At 39.2% G+C, this 16799-nt stretch overlaps 1 protein-coding gene across 1 annotated transcript in view; it reads right to left on the bottom strand.

The window, feature by feature from the left end:
* Positions 1 to 1074: 1074 nt before the first annotated feature.
* Positions 1075 to 16799, bottom strand: part of plpp4 (phospholipid phosphatase 4) — a 41472-nt gene continuing 25747 nt past the window's right edge. Inside the window, exons 4-7 of the mRNA XM_017424236.3 lie at positions 13258 to 13321; positions 12978 to 13102; positions 4232 to 4402; positions 1075 to 2845 (exon numbers count right to left, since the gene is read on the bottom strand). Of these exons, the coding sequence (XP_017279725.1) occupies positions 2637 to 2845; positions 4232 to 4402; positions 12978 to 13102; positions 13258 to 13321 (569 nt within the window). The 3' untranslated portion in view covers positions 1075 to 2636. The remainder of the gene's footprint in view (positions 2846 to 4231; positions 4403 to 12977; positions 13103 to 13257; positions 13322 to 16799) is intronic.

The raw sequence follows: 16799 nt of genomic DNA on the forward strand, positions 1-16799 counted from the left end.
CTGGATTAATTTTAAAGATTGTTGAACAGAAACAGCACCAACCTGAAGGAGTTGGAGACGGAGAATGGACAAAGATTCCAGCCAACAGAAGCTCTTGGAAACGAACCTGAAGAGACTTGATGCTGAAGCTGCAGCTAAAGGGGGCTCCACACAGCACTGAGTTTTGGGGCTGAATACACATGCACACAACATTATTTACCTTCATTAATCCGAAATGTCTTTTTGTAGAATTGTTGCTTTTACTCAAATTAAAAATCCCAATAAATTCCAGGTTGTAAGGCAACAAAATGGAAAGGTTACAGAGATGGATAAATATTTTTGCAAGGCACTGTAAATGTGAAGCGTCACGTTTTGAGGCGCTGTTTTGTGTGCTCAGATAAGCTGAAATTGCACCTTCCCATTAATGCCACAGCAATGGTAAAACACTCAGTAACCTAGGCAACAAAATAATCCGTCATTCCGAGAGCTTGCAAAGGGCTACAAATTGTTCTGTGGACGATGTGGGGGCAATAATCTTGCTCTGTGTTGATTTATCGTACAATCTAGGCAGGGAAAAAAAGCTTCAAATCTTTGGTGTCATCTTCATTCAAAATGTTGTTTTTGTATAATAAATAATGACAATGTAATGAATTGGTAATACATCAAACTCAGCCACTGCTTCAGATCAATCTTCTGCTGAATGCTAGATTGGGGGGTCAGTGAGCTGAAAGCATTTTGTAAATCTCGGGGAGTTAGCATGGCAGCTCATGTAGCCCTAATGTTCTCAGACGCGGGAGAGGCTGACCTCACTAAATGAGGATTAATGCAGGATCAGGACTGGAGTTTGTGCCTGTCGAGATGCACTCCTGCCAGCGCACTCCCACCGGCTGGTAATTGATTGCTCTCATTGAGGGTCCGTGTCTCTTGTGCAGCCTCTGTGAACATGTGTTAAATGCCGCTGTTGTTTAAAAAAAAATAAAAAATCGCTTCTTGATAGAGAAAGAGAGAGAGAGAGGAAAAAATCAACAGACAAGTGATAACACCTTGTAAAAAGAATGCCAAAGTAAAAATATTACAAGGAAGTTTCAGGGAGGNGGGGTGAAAGAGTGGGAATATGCAGGTCAACCCGAGAGTGGAGGGAGAAATGGAACAAAATGCAATATTGAACAGTGTTTTTTTATATGGACCACTGCCTGCCAAGAGTGTCCAGGTTCTACCTTTTTTGTTCCGTTGCCATGGACAACCAAAAATGATTAAAAGCAGAGGAGCCACAGTGCTGCGAAGTCCTTGAATTTTATACACAAACAAGGGTTCTCTATGGAAATACGACGTATCTGTAAACCTGTTGTGAAACCCATCAGTGTCACACAATTTCTGCAGTAAGACCCTCGAATGGGTTTGACACAAGCGGGAGGTTTCTGATCAATGGAGCAACTGCATGTCTGTTTCTTGAAGTCGGGATTGCAAACTTATGGTTTTGATTTCCTACTTTTTGCCCTAAAGAGCATGTTTTAAAATCCACCAATAACATGAATGCATTTAGTCTTTATAGATTCTCATTTTGCTTTTTTATTTATAAACTCAGAAATGTTCATTAATAACTGTCACCAAATTTTAGAGCACCTCAACTCTGATTTGTCTGATTTTTCAGCCCTCATCTGCTGCATGTATGTATGTTTTCCCTCTATCCACACGGCGTCACATTAACAATATATTAAAATAAACAGAGAAAACATTCTTTACTTTGCTAAAGATTTATCCAAATCAATTGTGGATCTTTTTAATTTTGCAGCATTGTGTGACGAACTGCTGCAGAAAGTCATAGCACACTATTCCCAATTAAGGTGCATGTTTTGCTTCATAATTTTCATGTTTTTTTTTTTTAAAAGCTGGACAATGAGATGAAACTCTTTAATGGAATAGTAATAGGGGTGCTTCAGTGCTTATACATTGGCAACTCAAGTTTTTGTGTATTTGTGTAATATACACTAAAGTGCAATATTTTATTATTCAAATTGTTATATTAAACGACTCTGTACTGTACATTATTTTTGTGGCACAGATGCATTTATATTTATATCTGTATATTCCCTATTTCGCTTCTGTATTTTATAACGTATTCACTCTCCTGTGGTGTGACATATACTGTGTACATTATTGTAGTAGTTAAACCGGATTAATTGCTGTGACATTTTATGGGATTTTATTTGTGCCTCACCAACTGTTTGTTCCAAATCTTCAGTGCTTTTACTGCAGTACAAACAAACTAACAGGACAAACTCTCATTAAAGACAAAAACAGAAGGTTTCATCAGAAATGGGCAAGATTTTTCAGTCTTACCTCACAGCATCGAACGCAAAATTTCTCCAAGTTTTAAACATGTTTTTCTCTCTTACTTCTCAGCGGAGATGTCCCATATTCCTCTCTTACATTACATCTAAATATAGACTTTAATGGCTGCAGTGCAAAAAAAAACTGATTTAGAAAAAAACCCAAAAAACAGAACGGATGTGTCACCGAGACATGGAGTTACAGACTGGAAATGGTTGAAGTGTTTTACTGTCCACTGGAATGTATATAAGAGCCTGTCATTCACGAAGAACGGGGCTGGGCGGCTTGGTGAAAGCTTTGGGGGTTGTCTCGGTGGGGGCCACTAGTCATACCGGCCCCTCGGTTAAGCCCTCCATAGGAAGGGTGGTGGCGTTGTCGGTGGGCTGAGGGTCGTCCTGAGGAGGCGGCGGCGTTTTGGCGGCAGCAGCCAGGCTGGCATAAGGCAGGTGGCAGTCCATGTGCAGGAAGGGTGGGTAGTGCTGGCGGTAGCAGATGTATGCGAACATCAACCCAATCACTCCTCCAACGAAGGCGTCTGCAGAGTCACATAAACACATATTTTAAAAAATGCGAGTACGGCTATTTTTGGCTGGTGTGTGGTGTAAGATAAATAACTCCTGCTCTCCCAGAACGAGCTTGGCTAATTAGGTATTGCTGTATGTGCTTTAGTGTTTCAGAGAACATTCATCATGCCCGGCTCGTTTGGAGGTTGATGAAAGTAACATGAGAAGCAAAGCAACGGCTCTGTTCAGCTGAACACTACGGGCTCTGTTACCCCTGAGACCTATGGCTTCTTCTGCTTTCATGCATCATATATTGTCTCACTGCTGGGGTGAAATTAAGCTGTTAGGAATAGATCCAAAAGGCAAAAACAGTTGATGGATAAAGCGGCTGGTGAATAGGCTTCCATAGCACCAAAACTCGGTTCAAATAATACAGCAACTAGAGAAATTTGCATTTTCTGTGAAAACAGTGTTCTGCTGAAACTGAGTTGTTAAAGTTTAAATGAGTAAAACAGAAACTAAAATGGGCAAAACTATAGCTGAACATAGGAAAACAGGAGCTATAATCCAAAATATACAAAAATTGTAGCTTAAAGCAAAAGCCAAATGCAAAATATTGGCACAGTTGTAAGTAAGAACCTACTTTACCAAAACCGTAGCTAAAAGCTAAAAATCACAGAATTTTTTCTATTTAAACTCTTCACATTAATCTGAATGTTCCATCGACTGCTATCAAATTAATTTAGCACCCTCTGACTTGAAATACCATACCAGTTCTCTGGCCTTTCCAGCATCTCCTCAGTGTAAAGCCATGGTTGGAAATTAATATTCATGGAGCATGGTGTAGCAGCTGGGCTAATGGGAGCTCCAAGCTTGTTTACACTGGGAGCAGATTGGAGACCCTCAAATTTAATGGACTGCACTGCTGCTGCTTACTTACAGTCTGCAGAAGACCAAGAGAGGATTCAGAAAAGGCTGGGCTTCACTGTAACTACTGCAAAGGTGTAGCTAAGGGTGCAAATAAAGGCAGGTTATAATGAAAAGTTGTCGGTTCTATAGCCAGGAACATATGGCTTTCTGAAGGTAATTAACACCGTATGACAGAGCTATCGCCACGTTATCACATCTTCTTTCCCACATCCTGCTCACTCATGCAGTAGATTTTCTTTCTCTGTATCCTCACAGGTCTCATTCCACTTTCTTTTAAAGGATTTATATTAAAATATATATACATACAAACTAAAACTAGCAGTACTGATTTTCATCTGGATGTTAGAATTTGCATTTTTCTCTCCAGATTAAAGCATAGAAAGCATCTATGTTCAAATGCATCAATTAACATTTGACTTGTACATCTGAACATCCCTCTGGTTTCACGTTGAGGGCAGTCAGGAGAAAACTGCCTTTGTGTCTGATACCTTGCCAGTGATGTTTGTAGTCACACGTTCGGGACAGCGCGATCATCATGGCGCTGTAGAGAGGCAGCACCGTGGCACAGAGACGCCAGCTGCGACCCCGGCCCTGATCCGTGAAGCACTGCAGCTTTCCCGCCAGGTAGAAGGAGGTGAAACCAAGACCAGAGAACGCAACTGTAGGAGGCAGACAAAGAGAAGGAAGACAGGTGAGTCAGCTGTGAAAAGTTTGATCAGCATCTAGAGCAATGATTCCCAAAGTTGGGGTCAGGGCCCCAATGTGGGTCACCCAACACCAAGCAGGGGTCCTTAGATAATCTCCAGATATCAACCTACATTTTAAAACCTCGTTTTTATGATATATTTGCACCATAAGTGTGACAGAGAATTGAAATACAAATCATAAACTGATTTTAAAAATAGCATAATGGATGTTAGGACTGTTTGTGTTGTCATTATGCTCTTATTTAACAGGGTCATTACCTTTTTTGGATATTTAACCAGCCAACAGATGGGGTCACACACCTTTGTCACTATTAATTTATGGGTCGAAAGCTGAAAAGTTTGGGAACCTCTGATCTAGAGTATCAGGAAGCTGGAACTGGACCAGCATCCCACATGTATATACACCCACACACCCACACACACCTCAGTCAAAAATACACCTGTGATTGTCTTCTTGCTTAAAAAGATCACCATGATTGTGGGCGGGGCTTAAAGTCTAGACTCTAGCCACAAAAATTCAACATGTTGGCTCCTGTAAGCTGAATCTTACAAGCTTCATTTTTGACCAACAGAAGGAGGCAGAGACACTTTGTCTTTCTGTCACTACCAATAACACTAGCATGCCTTGAAGGAATGCATATCTGCCACCATGCTTGTTAAAAATAAAACAAAGGTCTTGTGTGATCTGTTAGAGCTCAATGTATGTGATGGGAATGACTCACAGCTGCTACCACAACAAAATTTAGCTTAGTATCTGTAAAAATGACTCAGTTATAGATATGTTTGTGTTTAGTTTGTACATCCGGTGATTACTTTCTGAGAGTTTCAATAAAATCTGTTCAGAGGTGCATGGATTTTTGAAACAATTACATTTTTGAAACAATTACATGATCACCTGCCTTTCTTGATAGCAGGTGATAATAATGTGCCCATTCTTGCAAAGTGCAGTGTGCATTTCTCATCATAAGGACATTCAATTCTATTTAAATATACTTAATTATTCCACAGGGGGAAATTGTTTGGTTACAGTAAGTAAAAACACAGTCCCAAGTCAATAAAATAGTTCAACACTAATGGAATAAAATAAGAGTTTACACATCAGTGCCAGTTAGTGTGGTATGGAAGTTATTTGGAAAATATCAAAAAGATAAATGGTTTGAGTTCTCGCAGCCTGATGGCCGCTGGTGGAATGATTTCCTGTCGTGCATTGTGGTGGCAGTGTTCTGCTGCTGAATGTGCTTTTGCAGTGAACCCGTATCTCGTGGTGGAGTGGGTTTAGGTTATTGTCCAAAACTGCTTTTAGCTTGAAACACCTCCGTTAGTGGGTCGAGATTCAAACCAACATCCTTGCTGGCTTTGTGGATCCATTTAGACCTGACAAACCCAAAATGTGGTTTCCTAATGAGCAGTTTCTGTTGTCCTACAAGCCAAGATTAGTAAAAACTTGCGCCATCAAACCGCTTAGCTTTGCAAAGATCCACAGATATCTACCAGTACACAAAGGGCTGCTGGCTCTGGCCTTTCTAGAACATCTGCTGGGTTTAAAAAAAAATAAAAACAGCAGTGGTTTAACTGTGCCATGGTACCATATGAGGTGGTATGTTGAGAAAAGGCCATGAGTTTTCCTGCTGCAGCAGCTCAAACGGCTCTCGACAACTGCCCATTTGTCACCCAACCACAGACTGGCCAACACTTCATGTCAAGATTAATGTGCAGCCTGGAGACCAAAGATGGGTGGCAAGAAACAAAAGTAAGTATAGCTTTCCCAGTGACTGTCCTGATGTCAGATAGTTTTAATTTTAGAGTAAAATCAACTGCTATATTGAACTATTTCTGGAAGGACAAAAGAATGAATAAATTGGGGTTAGTGGTTTGGATGCAGTCCTTTTCTGCTGCTTCTTCTGGTTGCATGCGCCAGTCAGCATTTCCAGCTGTTGGGAGTTAAATGAGGAAATCAGGTTGGCAGAGGCTTGCAGCGCGGGCTGTGCCAAATAGTTTGGACCTAAAACAGCAAGAAGGCTCCAGAGAGGGCAGAGGTAGGGTTTTGTTGTATCTAACCGAACGGTGTTTTGGGTGAGCATACGGAGAAGAAAGAGTGAAGGAGAAACTGCACAGCTGCAAAAATCTTAGCAACTATTTGTAAAGCTTCAGGTAGCCTTAATTAGCCTGATGGTGGAAGTGATGTAAAAGTCACAAACACTTCAAAATAGATAGAAAATTTTGGCCTTTAGAGAGTCAAAAACATCTGAGTTTGTCTGTCTGTAAACATGTGACTCCTGTGTAGTTCAGAGAGGAAATACAGCTCTCAAAGCTCATTTCTCCCATTTTTAGATTTAAAAAGATTTTTTTTCTTGCACCACATATTCTATTAGCAGCAACATGTAAATTTGGGGCAAGTTATTTTTGAAAAAACTAAATGATCACCATGTTAAAGGTTGACATTTTGACAGCTGTGCTTTGCAGTCTGTTTTGGTTCAACATCTCACATTTTACCAAAAGTGCAGCAGAAGTCTGACCTAAATCAAACATCTCGTTGTGCATCATCATCCCAGCAGCAAGGTCACAGCTCTAACATTTAGACAGTCAACTACAAAATGCAAAACATCCTCGACACGTCAACAAAATATGTGAAAGTACAATTTTATTTTTAAAAAATCCAAGCTGTTTGTTAGATATAGTCATTTTTGAACAAATTCTTGCAGGTTTAGTGTTTCAGTGCAGATAGTGTTCATGTCTGGAAGGCACAGTTAGTTCTGAACATTCACTCAGTGAACTCCAGGGTATTTTTCTTTACACAAATTGATGTTTGACATAAATAAACTCAAGTGCTTTTACTCATGTTTGCTAATTACATGCATTCAGGGTATTTGTCTGTAAGTATGAATTACACAAATTACAGAAAACACTTAACCAAGAGCTGTTTCTCTGCAACTTCATGTTGTTCCCCCCAGAATCGATAGACCACAATAAGTTTTCTGTTTTTCCCCAAATACTTACAATGCATTTTTTGATTAAACCGTCTCAACAAAAGAGATACATTGTGTGTAATTAAATGTACAGAAAAAGTTTTAAACTCACTTTCAGAGGCCAAAATGAATAATCTGATTGTGTTTGAGGGCCACTCCTGGTCGATATGTTTTGGAAAAGGATTAAATAAATTAGTTTTTTTTTAGATGTCAGTTTTTCTGAGTAGTGGGAATTCTCAGGACTGACTAAAGTTGTGCTTCGGGGTTAGAAAAGCACCAGCAGTTAGCTTAAAAACCGTCTTGAAACCGTCTCCACCACGGGGAAATTTCCCAACCCTTTCAAAATATTTTAAAATTCAAGACCGTGAACTCTAACATGGTGAAGTTCTGTTCAAATATTATTAACTTAAGCAATGTACAAAATCATATTAACTAACCTACAAATGCAGTGGCAATTAGGGTGGTAGGATTATTTCATTTTATTTATTAAATTTATTTAAACAGTGCTATTGCCACTATGTGTCACTCCCTAAAACCACTGATAGCTCGGACTGATGGTACTCAGACAATGTTTGGGTTTTTGCTGCACCTGCTGCCATTTTACCAAAGGTTTAGCATCTCATTCAGCTTAATTTCTTATTTTCTTGCGACGTATGTAACGTTCATGATGCGTACGTGTTATGTATGTTATGTTTTTTTAGGGAAGGACAGTTTTAGCATATTAAGTTTGCTTTGTTGCCGTGACACAACTGTTTGATTGTTGTTGGTGTTGCTAAAATTTGAAGAAGCTAAAACTAAGTTTTTAAAGCTAAAAAAAGAAGAGTTCTAGCTAAGAGTATCAAAAAGCTGACAAGAAGCTAAAAATAGCAAAAGGGTGGCTAAAAGTAGCAGATGTTTGTCTAAAAGCTAAAAAATTTAAATGTGCCTAACGGCTCAGTGGGTCACGTGGTCACAAACGCTGAAAATTTACCCACTGTCTCTCAATTTTCAGGGATTTTTTTTTCTTTCACCAGTCTCCCAACGGTTGCAGCTCAGTGAGATACCACCTTAATAACTGAACCTTAAGGGGACACAAGTGAAAGTGAGATGAGGGTAAAACTGACTGACTGACTTCAGGAAGGGTTGGAGTAAAAGAGCTAATAGGTTCAATCAGTTCAGTGAATCCACGAGGAAAACAGGAGAAATATGAATCACACAGCAGCTAAAGTTAATTGGCACCTTGCGGAAAAGAAAACACAACGGCTCATCACCCAAAGAGTACCACAGGTTTTTATTTTTTTACAGTTTAAGATCCTCTGACTTACACCCCCTGTTTTAATAGTTCCAAACACAACAAAGGATCAGGATCTATTGAATCAGGGGGGTCCAATCCTGGTCCTGGAGGGCCACTATCCTGCATGTTTTAGGTGTTTTTCTGCTTTGAATCACTTGATTTGAATGTCTGAGTGATTAACAGGCTTCTGCACCAGCTGAAGAGCAGAGAAACATCTAAAATATGCAGGATAGTGGCCCTCCAGGACCAGGATTGGACACCACTGTATTAGAAACTAATGAAGAAATAAATTACACACTCAGTCTCATGTTTGGAGGTTTTACCTTTAAAACTGCAACAGTTTAATATGAGAAATTATACGTTTCTGGAAAAAAAAAATCCTTAATTTCTTTTATTGCAAAACTCTTTTTACTATAGCTTTAATTTAAATCTGCATTATGTTAATGTGAAGGTAAAAAGAAAAGTTGAATGACTAAAACCTGAGGGAAATGGTTTGTTGCAGGAAATAAAAATACTTTTTATTATAATATGTTTGCAAACACAGTAGGTCAACGTAACAAGAAATACTCAAACACAAATAATTTAGTGATATGCATTATGCATGAGTCGGGACACAACATGCTGTATGTACCCTCCACTCACTCCAAATAAAGATAATATTTTTTACTTGTAATATTTGAATAACTAAGCCAATGGGTAATTCAGTGAGGTGAATCTAAAGGACCGAGAAAACAGAAAAACATTATGATAATAAAATCTGCTTCATGCATCTTAAGCAGCCTGTAAAGTTACCTCCCCTGAGGAAAAACAAAGATTCCTAATGAAAAAGATAAATGCAGTGAATTTGATTTTAAGCCTGTTTACAGACATGAGCTTTATGTCTGTAAAAAGATTTTAAAAAATATGTCTGTTTAAAGGTTTAAATACAGCCCAGTGTGTAGCAGGTACAAACGGTTTGAATTCACTGAGACTGAAACTGAAATTTCACCAGTTTCCTTATTTTTAGTCACCATTTAAGTTGTTTTAGCTGCTGTGGGTTTCTGAACATAATTAGAGTTGAGGGTGTTATTCACTTATTAAAACATCCCACTTCTTTTAATTAGATTTCTGCATTTTGTCGTTAATCTAAAGTTTACATCTACGTGTTACTTTGGGATATAACCATATTCTGTCAAGAGAAACGGAAGAAACAGACATAATTATGCTTTCAAACTCTTTGTCTTGATAATCTCCTCCCTCCTGTTTTGACCTTTGACCCTTTGTAGCGCGACCGGGACAGCGCTCTGACTTTTATCAGAGAGGAAACATTTGAAGCAGCCTCTAAGTCTGCTTTGCATGGTTTCATCCATTAACACATCACACCTTATCTGCATCACTTTAAGCCAGCTCCTCTGAGCTGAAGTGATCCTGCGGAGGTTTTCAAAAAGTAATTTAGGTCACAACATTAATCTAAACATTAAAAAGAGTAAAAATGATAAAGATGGCAGATGGCTTTTACCGGAGCATATTAGTAGATGATATCAGTTGGCTTGATACCAACAAAGGTGAGAGGAATATAAATATGAATAAGACGTCTACAATAACAGCTGTACTGCTTTATAACAGAGCAGAAGGTTTAGCTGGTATATTTATGGATCACCTGCTGCCAAAGGTGATAATGTTTTTGCCTGTGGTCTGTGGGTGAACGTCTGTGTTTGATTGTCTGTAGAGTTGGGAAAAAATAAATCACAAACTTCTGGACGGATTTTAATGAAACTCTCAAAATGTAATCATTGGATATACATTTGTAACAGGTTTAGCTTTTAGAGTCAACCTCATTCAAGATGGCAAACATAACAATGCCTACATCTGAGTTTTACAAACGTTGAGCTGGAATTTGGTGTGGTAGTAGCTGAGAGTCATTTACAACATCTCCCATGAGATCGAACACAACATGGTTTACAAATACTGACCAAAACGGCTATGGCTCCGCCCCCTCATGAGTTGATTTTAATTGAAAACTCAAAAGGTGGCAGGCGAGATGCTTTCTTTTAAGGATTTTTATGCCTTTAAATTTTGTTCTTTTGAAACATAATAAAGAAAAAAACTCGGAGAAGTGAGCTGCCTTACAGACTTTGAAATGGAAGCCATTATAGCAGCACAATGGTATAGTGGTTAGCACTGTTGCCTCAAAGCATGAAGGTCCAGGGTTCAAGCCCTGGGTTGTTCTCCTTATGTTTCTGTGGGTTTTCTCCAGGCATGTTAGGCTGCCTCCCTCGAAAAAGAGATCTGTGATCTCAGTGGGATTCACCTGGTTAAATAAAGGTTAATAAAAATAAAAAAATACTTTGTGTTTAAAAGACATCACAAAGAAGGCTTATGTCCTGATTGATCCTGATGGTTTTACCAGAATACACGCTGATCCTCGTGTTTATAATTAAATGTGTGAGTTTTTGACTTTAAAACAGTTTATTTCTCATGTAATCCAAGTCTCAGGCTTCATATTTGCTGAACGTGACGTTGTGTACAAATGCTGGTTTACACACAATAAGGCTGCTCTGCCTTTTCTCATCTGTCTGGCTTCATTCCTCTGTCTCATCACATTTTTCTCTGTAACTTTTACTGTCTGGTAAAAAGGAGCAGAGACAGAAAACTGGATTTCTTCTGCTCTCTAAACGCTCTGGCACACGGGTGCTTTCTGTGTCTCTGCTGCACTTCTCTTAGAATAACTTACAACACACGGCTGTTAGCGTTATCGTGTCGATGAATGTGATCCACACACAGATCTGCAGATGGGATGCACTAAATCGTTCCTCTTACAATCCCACAGAAAGCACTTCAGAGCATTTTGCTCTTAAAGCAGGTGTGCTGATGAGCTGTGAGCATTAAACTTCAATTTTTTACAACCAGACCATGAAAGAACAGCTGTTTTTTTAAAACTGAGCAAACATGTCATTGTTTTTTGAAGCCAGTCAGGCTCACTCACGAGGATGTTAGGAGATGATCAAATCGTTACAAAATCCTGCAGAAGGATGCAGCGTTATTTAAATTTCGTGCAGAATCATGATTACTGTGTTATCTATGGATTAGCGTGTAATAGAGCAAAAATAAACAACAATCTGTCACAGGCAGGACACATCACACTGCAGGATGTAAAGATTTGTTTTCATTTTGCCTGACAGACAGAAACAGGGTAACTTTCATTTTACTGTTAGAAATAAGCTGTGCTAGACTTTACTGAGGCTCACAGCGGAGACAATAATAAGAAAGTTTTGTTTTTCAAGGGCAGCAAAAACATCAAGACATCTTTTCAAAATTGTACTTTTTCAGCTGCTTCGTAAATTTCTTTGAATCCCGTTAAAACACAGAGTTTGATAAATGTCTGTGAGGCCCAAACCACCTTCCAGACATCAGCTGGACAACAGAAAAACAGAAGCATATTAAATATTTAACATGCAGCCGAGGTGAAAACAGCTTGTTAAGCATTAAGGTCCCAATGATGCTCAACGTTTCAGGCTGGTTTGTGCAGCTGAGCGCAGCAGAAAGAGCCGAAACACGAAGCTGGATTCAATACACCACACATCTTCTGCAGGTACAAATAAGAACTTAGTGCATCCATTTCATTCATAAAAGCCCTGCAGAGCGACAGCTGCAGCTCTAACTGTACTACCAACCTGTCAGCTTCTTTTTTTACACTGGTGGAGCCACATTTTAAATGAGGTAGCGTGCACGCATTTAAACGAAAACCTGCAAACATGTATGCTGATAACTGTCAGGACTACGAGCATCTGAACCTCAAAGCTCAGCGCAGTTCGAGTCAAATATTTACTGTTTCCTTACAGCTGGTGGCATTTAAGCTTTGATTGTTTGTAAAGTTACTATTAGCAGTTTTTGTGTTTTTGCTCTTGATGAGAAATATTTGCTCTATTGTGTCTGTTCGGTCACTTTTGCACCTGATGTGTGTGTGATGAACGGTCATATTTAGGTTGTGCAGCAGAAAACTGCGATCTGACTCAAAACGAGCGCTCGTTACTCACACCTTGTTTGCACCACCATAGAATTTGCAATATTTGTTTTGTTGCTAGGATGCAGAGATGGAGCAAATAGTGGGTGCAAATGGTGTGCAAAAAAATGGAGCAAAAAACAGGCACTGAGCACTCTTAGTGAATCCAGGCCTGAGGATATTTTACTGCCACATGTCGACAAGTTTGTGTGCCCTTTTTAATAAGCCAATGTAAAAAGTTAATATGTTTTGTTATAGTTTAATAAATGCAGATGTAAACGGTGTTTCCTGTTCCATAATACTCACAGGATGAGTGGCTGCTGGGGAAACTCTTGCGTCCTTCAGACACCACCTCTTGCTCCCCGGTGCACAGCATCTTTGCGTTCACTTGACCGTCCGGAAAACAGCGCTGGAGGTAATCTGGCCTGGGTCTGAAAATTTACCATAATATCCATCTTTTACTTGACAATTACCGTTTGGTTGCAACAGACTTAAATCAAGTCTGAAAGATGTGATCTTATGTGATTAAAGCCGATAACTCGAGACGTTGCAGAACTAGGAAAGCTTGTAAAAATGCTTCGCTTACCTGCCAACAATCAACTTGATCGTATTTGTGAAGACTCCATTTAAAGCGAGTGCCAGGGACACAGCTGGGGGAAAAAAGACATCCATAAATCTTATATTGTTTTATTATTCAAAGAAGTAGAAATAAAGAGGCTTGGCTTTTTCAGCTCAAACGGTGATGCTGCAGTAAAGGATTGCATTAATGCTCTACAGGTTCTGTCAGGTTTCATTTAAAAACAAAGCCGGTTAGATTCACGGGAATGTCTCGGTTGGACAGATGCTTGTCAGCATTTATGTGTGAAACAGCTTCTCATCGTTGCTGAGCAGGAACAGGAGCGAGAAGCTTCAGAACAGCTGTCCTGGAAAGCTTTTCTCTGAGACTTAGCTGAATGTATATACAGTATTTATCACCCAATGGCAAAGATGGAGATTGATTCTTTTTGCCCATGTCTGTGTCTGTTTGTCTTACTGTTGGCAAAATATCTCATGAAATACCTCAGTGGACGAAACTGAATGAATTGAATGAACATCTGATTCAGTTTTAGAGTCAAATCCCATTCAACATGGCTGCCACAGCTAAACGACCTGAACAAACACAGAAATGACTCTAACAGTTATACAGATACTGAGATACTCTGAAAACTGTCTGAATCAACGCTGTCTGTTAGCAAAATATCTCTTAAAAACACTAGAGAAAGTTTATTAAAACTTTCAGAAAACGATTATTGGGAATCCAGTCCAAGTAAAGATGGCCACCACAAACTGGTTCTAAGTCAGGTTTACAGATATTTAGCTGAATTTCATGAGGTAGTAGCTGAGAGTCATCCCGGATGCACTCCAGAGCACTAACACGTCTTGCGAGCTCTCACAATAACAATAACACAATAACACATCGTTATTTCTCAACACAAGTCTAAATCTCTGGCATGAAAGGCGGCGGGTGATATGCATTCCTACAAGGAATGGTACGTCTTTTTATTTACCCACATGCATTGACGTACGGCAGTGACTTTGCAAAAAAAAAAAAAGCAAATGCTCGACAAGTAAACGTTAAACAAGTTTATCATTGGAATTTAATTTATTAGCTTGCACATTTGCACATATTAGCTCTAAACGATTCAAACAGCCGAGGGCGTTGGGGACAAGAATAAGGCTTTTCAAGTTTTTGACACAAACCAAAGTCGTTTTATCCACAAGGCAGAAGACGAATGTAGGGACCCGGAGAAAGAGACTGCTTGAAACTTAATTTCTGTATTATCTCAAGACAAACGTTCAGTTATAACAGGTTTTTGATGTTGCTCTTTCTGTATAAAAATAAGCTTTTTTTCGAATGATAACAGCCTATTTTGTAAGACAGAGATAATAAATTATTTCCTCTTATGGCTTTCAAAAAGCTCCACTAATAATGTCCGTAAAGAAAAGAGGACAGAACATTTAGGTCTCGTGTTCATGAAACGTCCCCAGTTATCATAATCATCTTTCAAGCTAAAACCAAATAAACCAGACACTCAAATCTTTGACGAAAGTGCTCTGTAATCTCAAGAAAACATTTTGTTTCTCGAGGCAGAAAGTTAATTTACCTTGTTTCAAGAAAACAAAAGGTCAATGACTTGAGATAAAGAGAATAATTAACTCGTTATCAGAAAAAAGCAGCTTTGCTCTGATACGTCAGACTGTCATGGTTTTAGTTCTTTGTTCTCTTGTTTTCCTCCCCTTATTTTGAGTTTGTCTTTCCCTCTGTGTGTGTGTGTGTGTGTGTGTGTGTGTGGGTGGGTGTGTGTGTGCGACTTTCTCATATGTTGCTCTGGATATTGCACCAGCTCACCCATCTGTTCGCATCAACTAATCAAGATGTTGTAGCATACCTCACTGAGTTTATATCCAATTCTCATCGCATCACAGTTTTAACCCAGACATGCAGCACACCCTTTAGTTTCTGTCAAACTTCTATTTCGTCAAAGTTACTTCTCTATTTCAGTACCACAGATTTCTATGAAACCATTTAAGTACAGTAATTGACTCTGAGGTAACTCTTTTTTTGTTAATTCTTGGAAAGCAGATGCTTGTCTTCGGCTGTTATAGCTAAAGCTAGTAAGGTGAAGTTCAGAATATTTCAGCTTCTTTAGCCATAACTATTGGTATTCCTTGCCAACAAATCAGGGTGATTTCCCAACAGTAGCGCCTAAAGAAAGGATTGCTAAATCTCGTTGTGACAAGATAAATGCCTGAGATTGAAGTCTGTGATGGGAATCAGGAGGACTGCAGTTGGCTGACAGGTCGGCATTGTGCTGTAAATGAATGTTCATTTAATTGGCTATAAAGAAAACTACTGAGACTCATGATTAGAGAGAGTTTCTGCCCCCGCAAGTTAATCCCAGCAGTCCACGGTATGACTGAGTTCAATTAACCTACCGCATTTCAAATTTATTACCTGTCAGTGTTGGTCATCTGAGAAAACTTGGTGGAGACGAGATGAACGCCATTTTCAATTTGGCCATTTTGACAGAAGAAGAATTATTTAAAGTTTTTTTTTTTTTCAGATCTCTCACAGGTAACTTTTGCTTGAGTTTTTTGTCTGAACACAGTCAAATCTAGTGTTGCTATTAGTTAATAATATGCTGATGAAATTGTGCTAATCTGAAATAACAATAACCCTCACAAAGCTCTATCGCACAGGATGGAGGCCCTGCGCTTAACATGACCTTCATAACTTATTAGTATATGTCTGGATCCGCATTCATGACACTGCTTTGTCTCTAGTACTCACCATATGGGTTTTTCCCAAATATTTTCTGCATCTCCAAGATGACCAAACCACCGCAGTGTGAACAGGGACCCATGTCGTCATGGTTACGCCACCACCATGATGATACACCACCCCAACCTCGAGATTTGTGCAAACTCATAAGTATCCAAGTGGCCATCAAGCCATGAGGCCGCAGGCAGTTTTTGAAAATCATGACATATTTTGTCATAATTTTAATCATATGTAAAACTGTATTCTTTGAAAGCTGATGTGGTAGGATCTTTATGAAGCCCACATCATGATGAGGTCTTTTATCAATCCCTCCAGGATTTTGCGGGCATTTTTTGTGATTGTTGCGGCTAAAATGCCTGATTTCGTGGGGCATTTTCCTAAAAGTTGCGATTTTTTTACTAAAATCAATAAAAAAACTATAACTTTTAATATATAAACCAAAAATACTTCCTAGTTTTGTAAGATAATTCCCAACAAACATTGATATTCTCAAAAGGTGCTTTATTTGAGAACTTTGATAGCTTCTAAACTGACATTCATGAGCATTTCTGGATTGTCCCTGGTCTGCAGCTCTCCTCACATGTTTTGCAGACACAAAGTGTTTGTCGATGCGTTTATGTTCCATAATTACACTGCAGGACGTGCAAAACAGCTTTCCCCCACTCTCGTGCAGCTGGGGAGGAAACTGGTTTGCGACCGCAGTGAAGTTAGTTTCAAGTTGGATATTGGATATTCGCGCTCCGCAGAGTTAGCGGCATCTAGCTCACGGCTGACCCGAAACAGGAACGCTAATGTCGGCCAGTCGT

Source organism: Kryptolebias marmoratus, linkage group LG22 (assembly GCF_001649575.2).
Source record: "Kryptolebias marmoratus isolate JLee-2015 linkage group LG22, ASM164957v2, whole genome shotgun sequence".
NCBI classification, from domain to species: domain Eukaryota; kingdom Metazoa; phylum Chordata; class Actinopteri; order Cyprinodontiformes; family Rivulidae; genus Kryptolebias; species Kryptolebias marmoratus.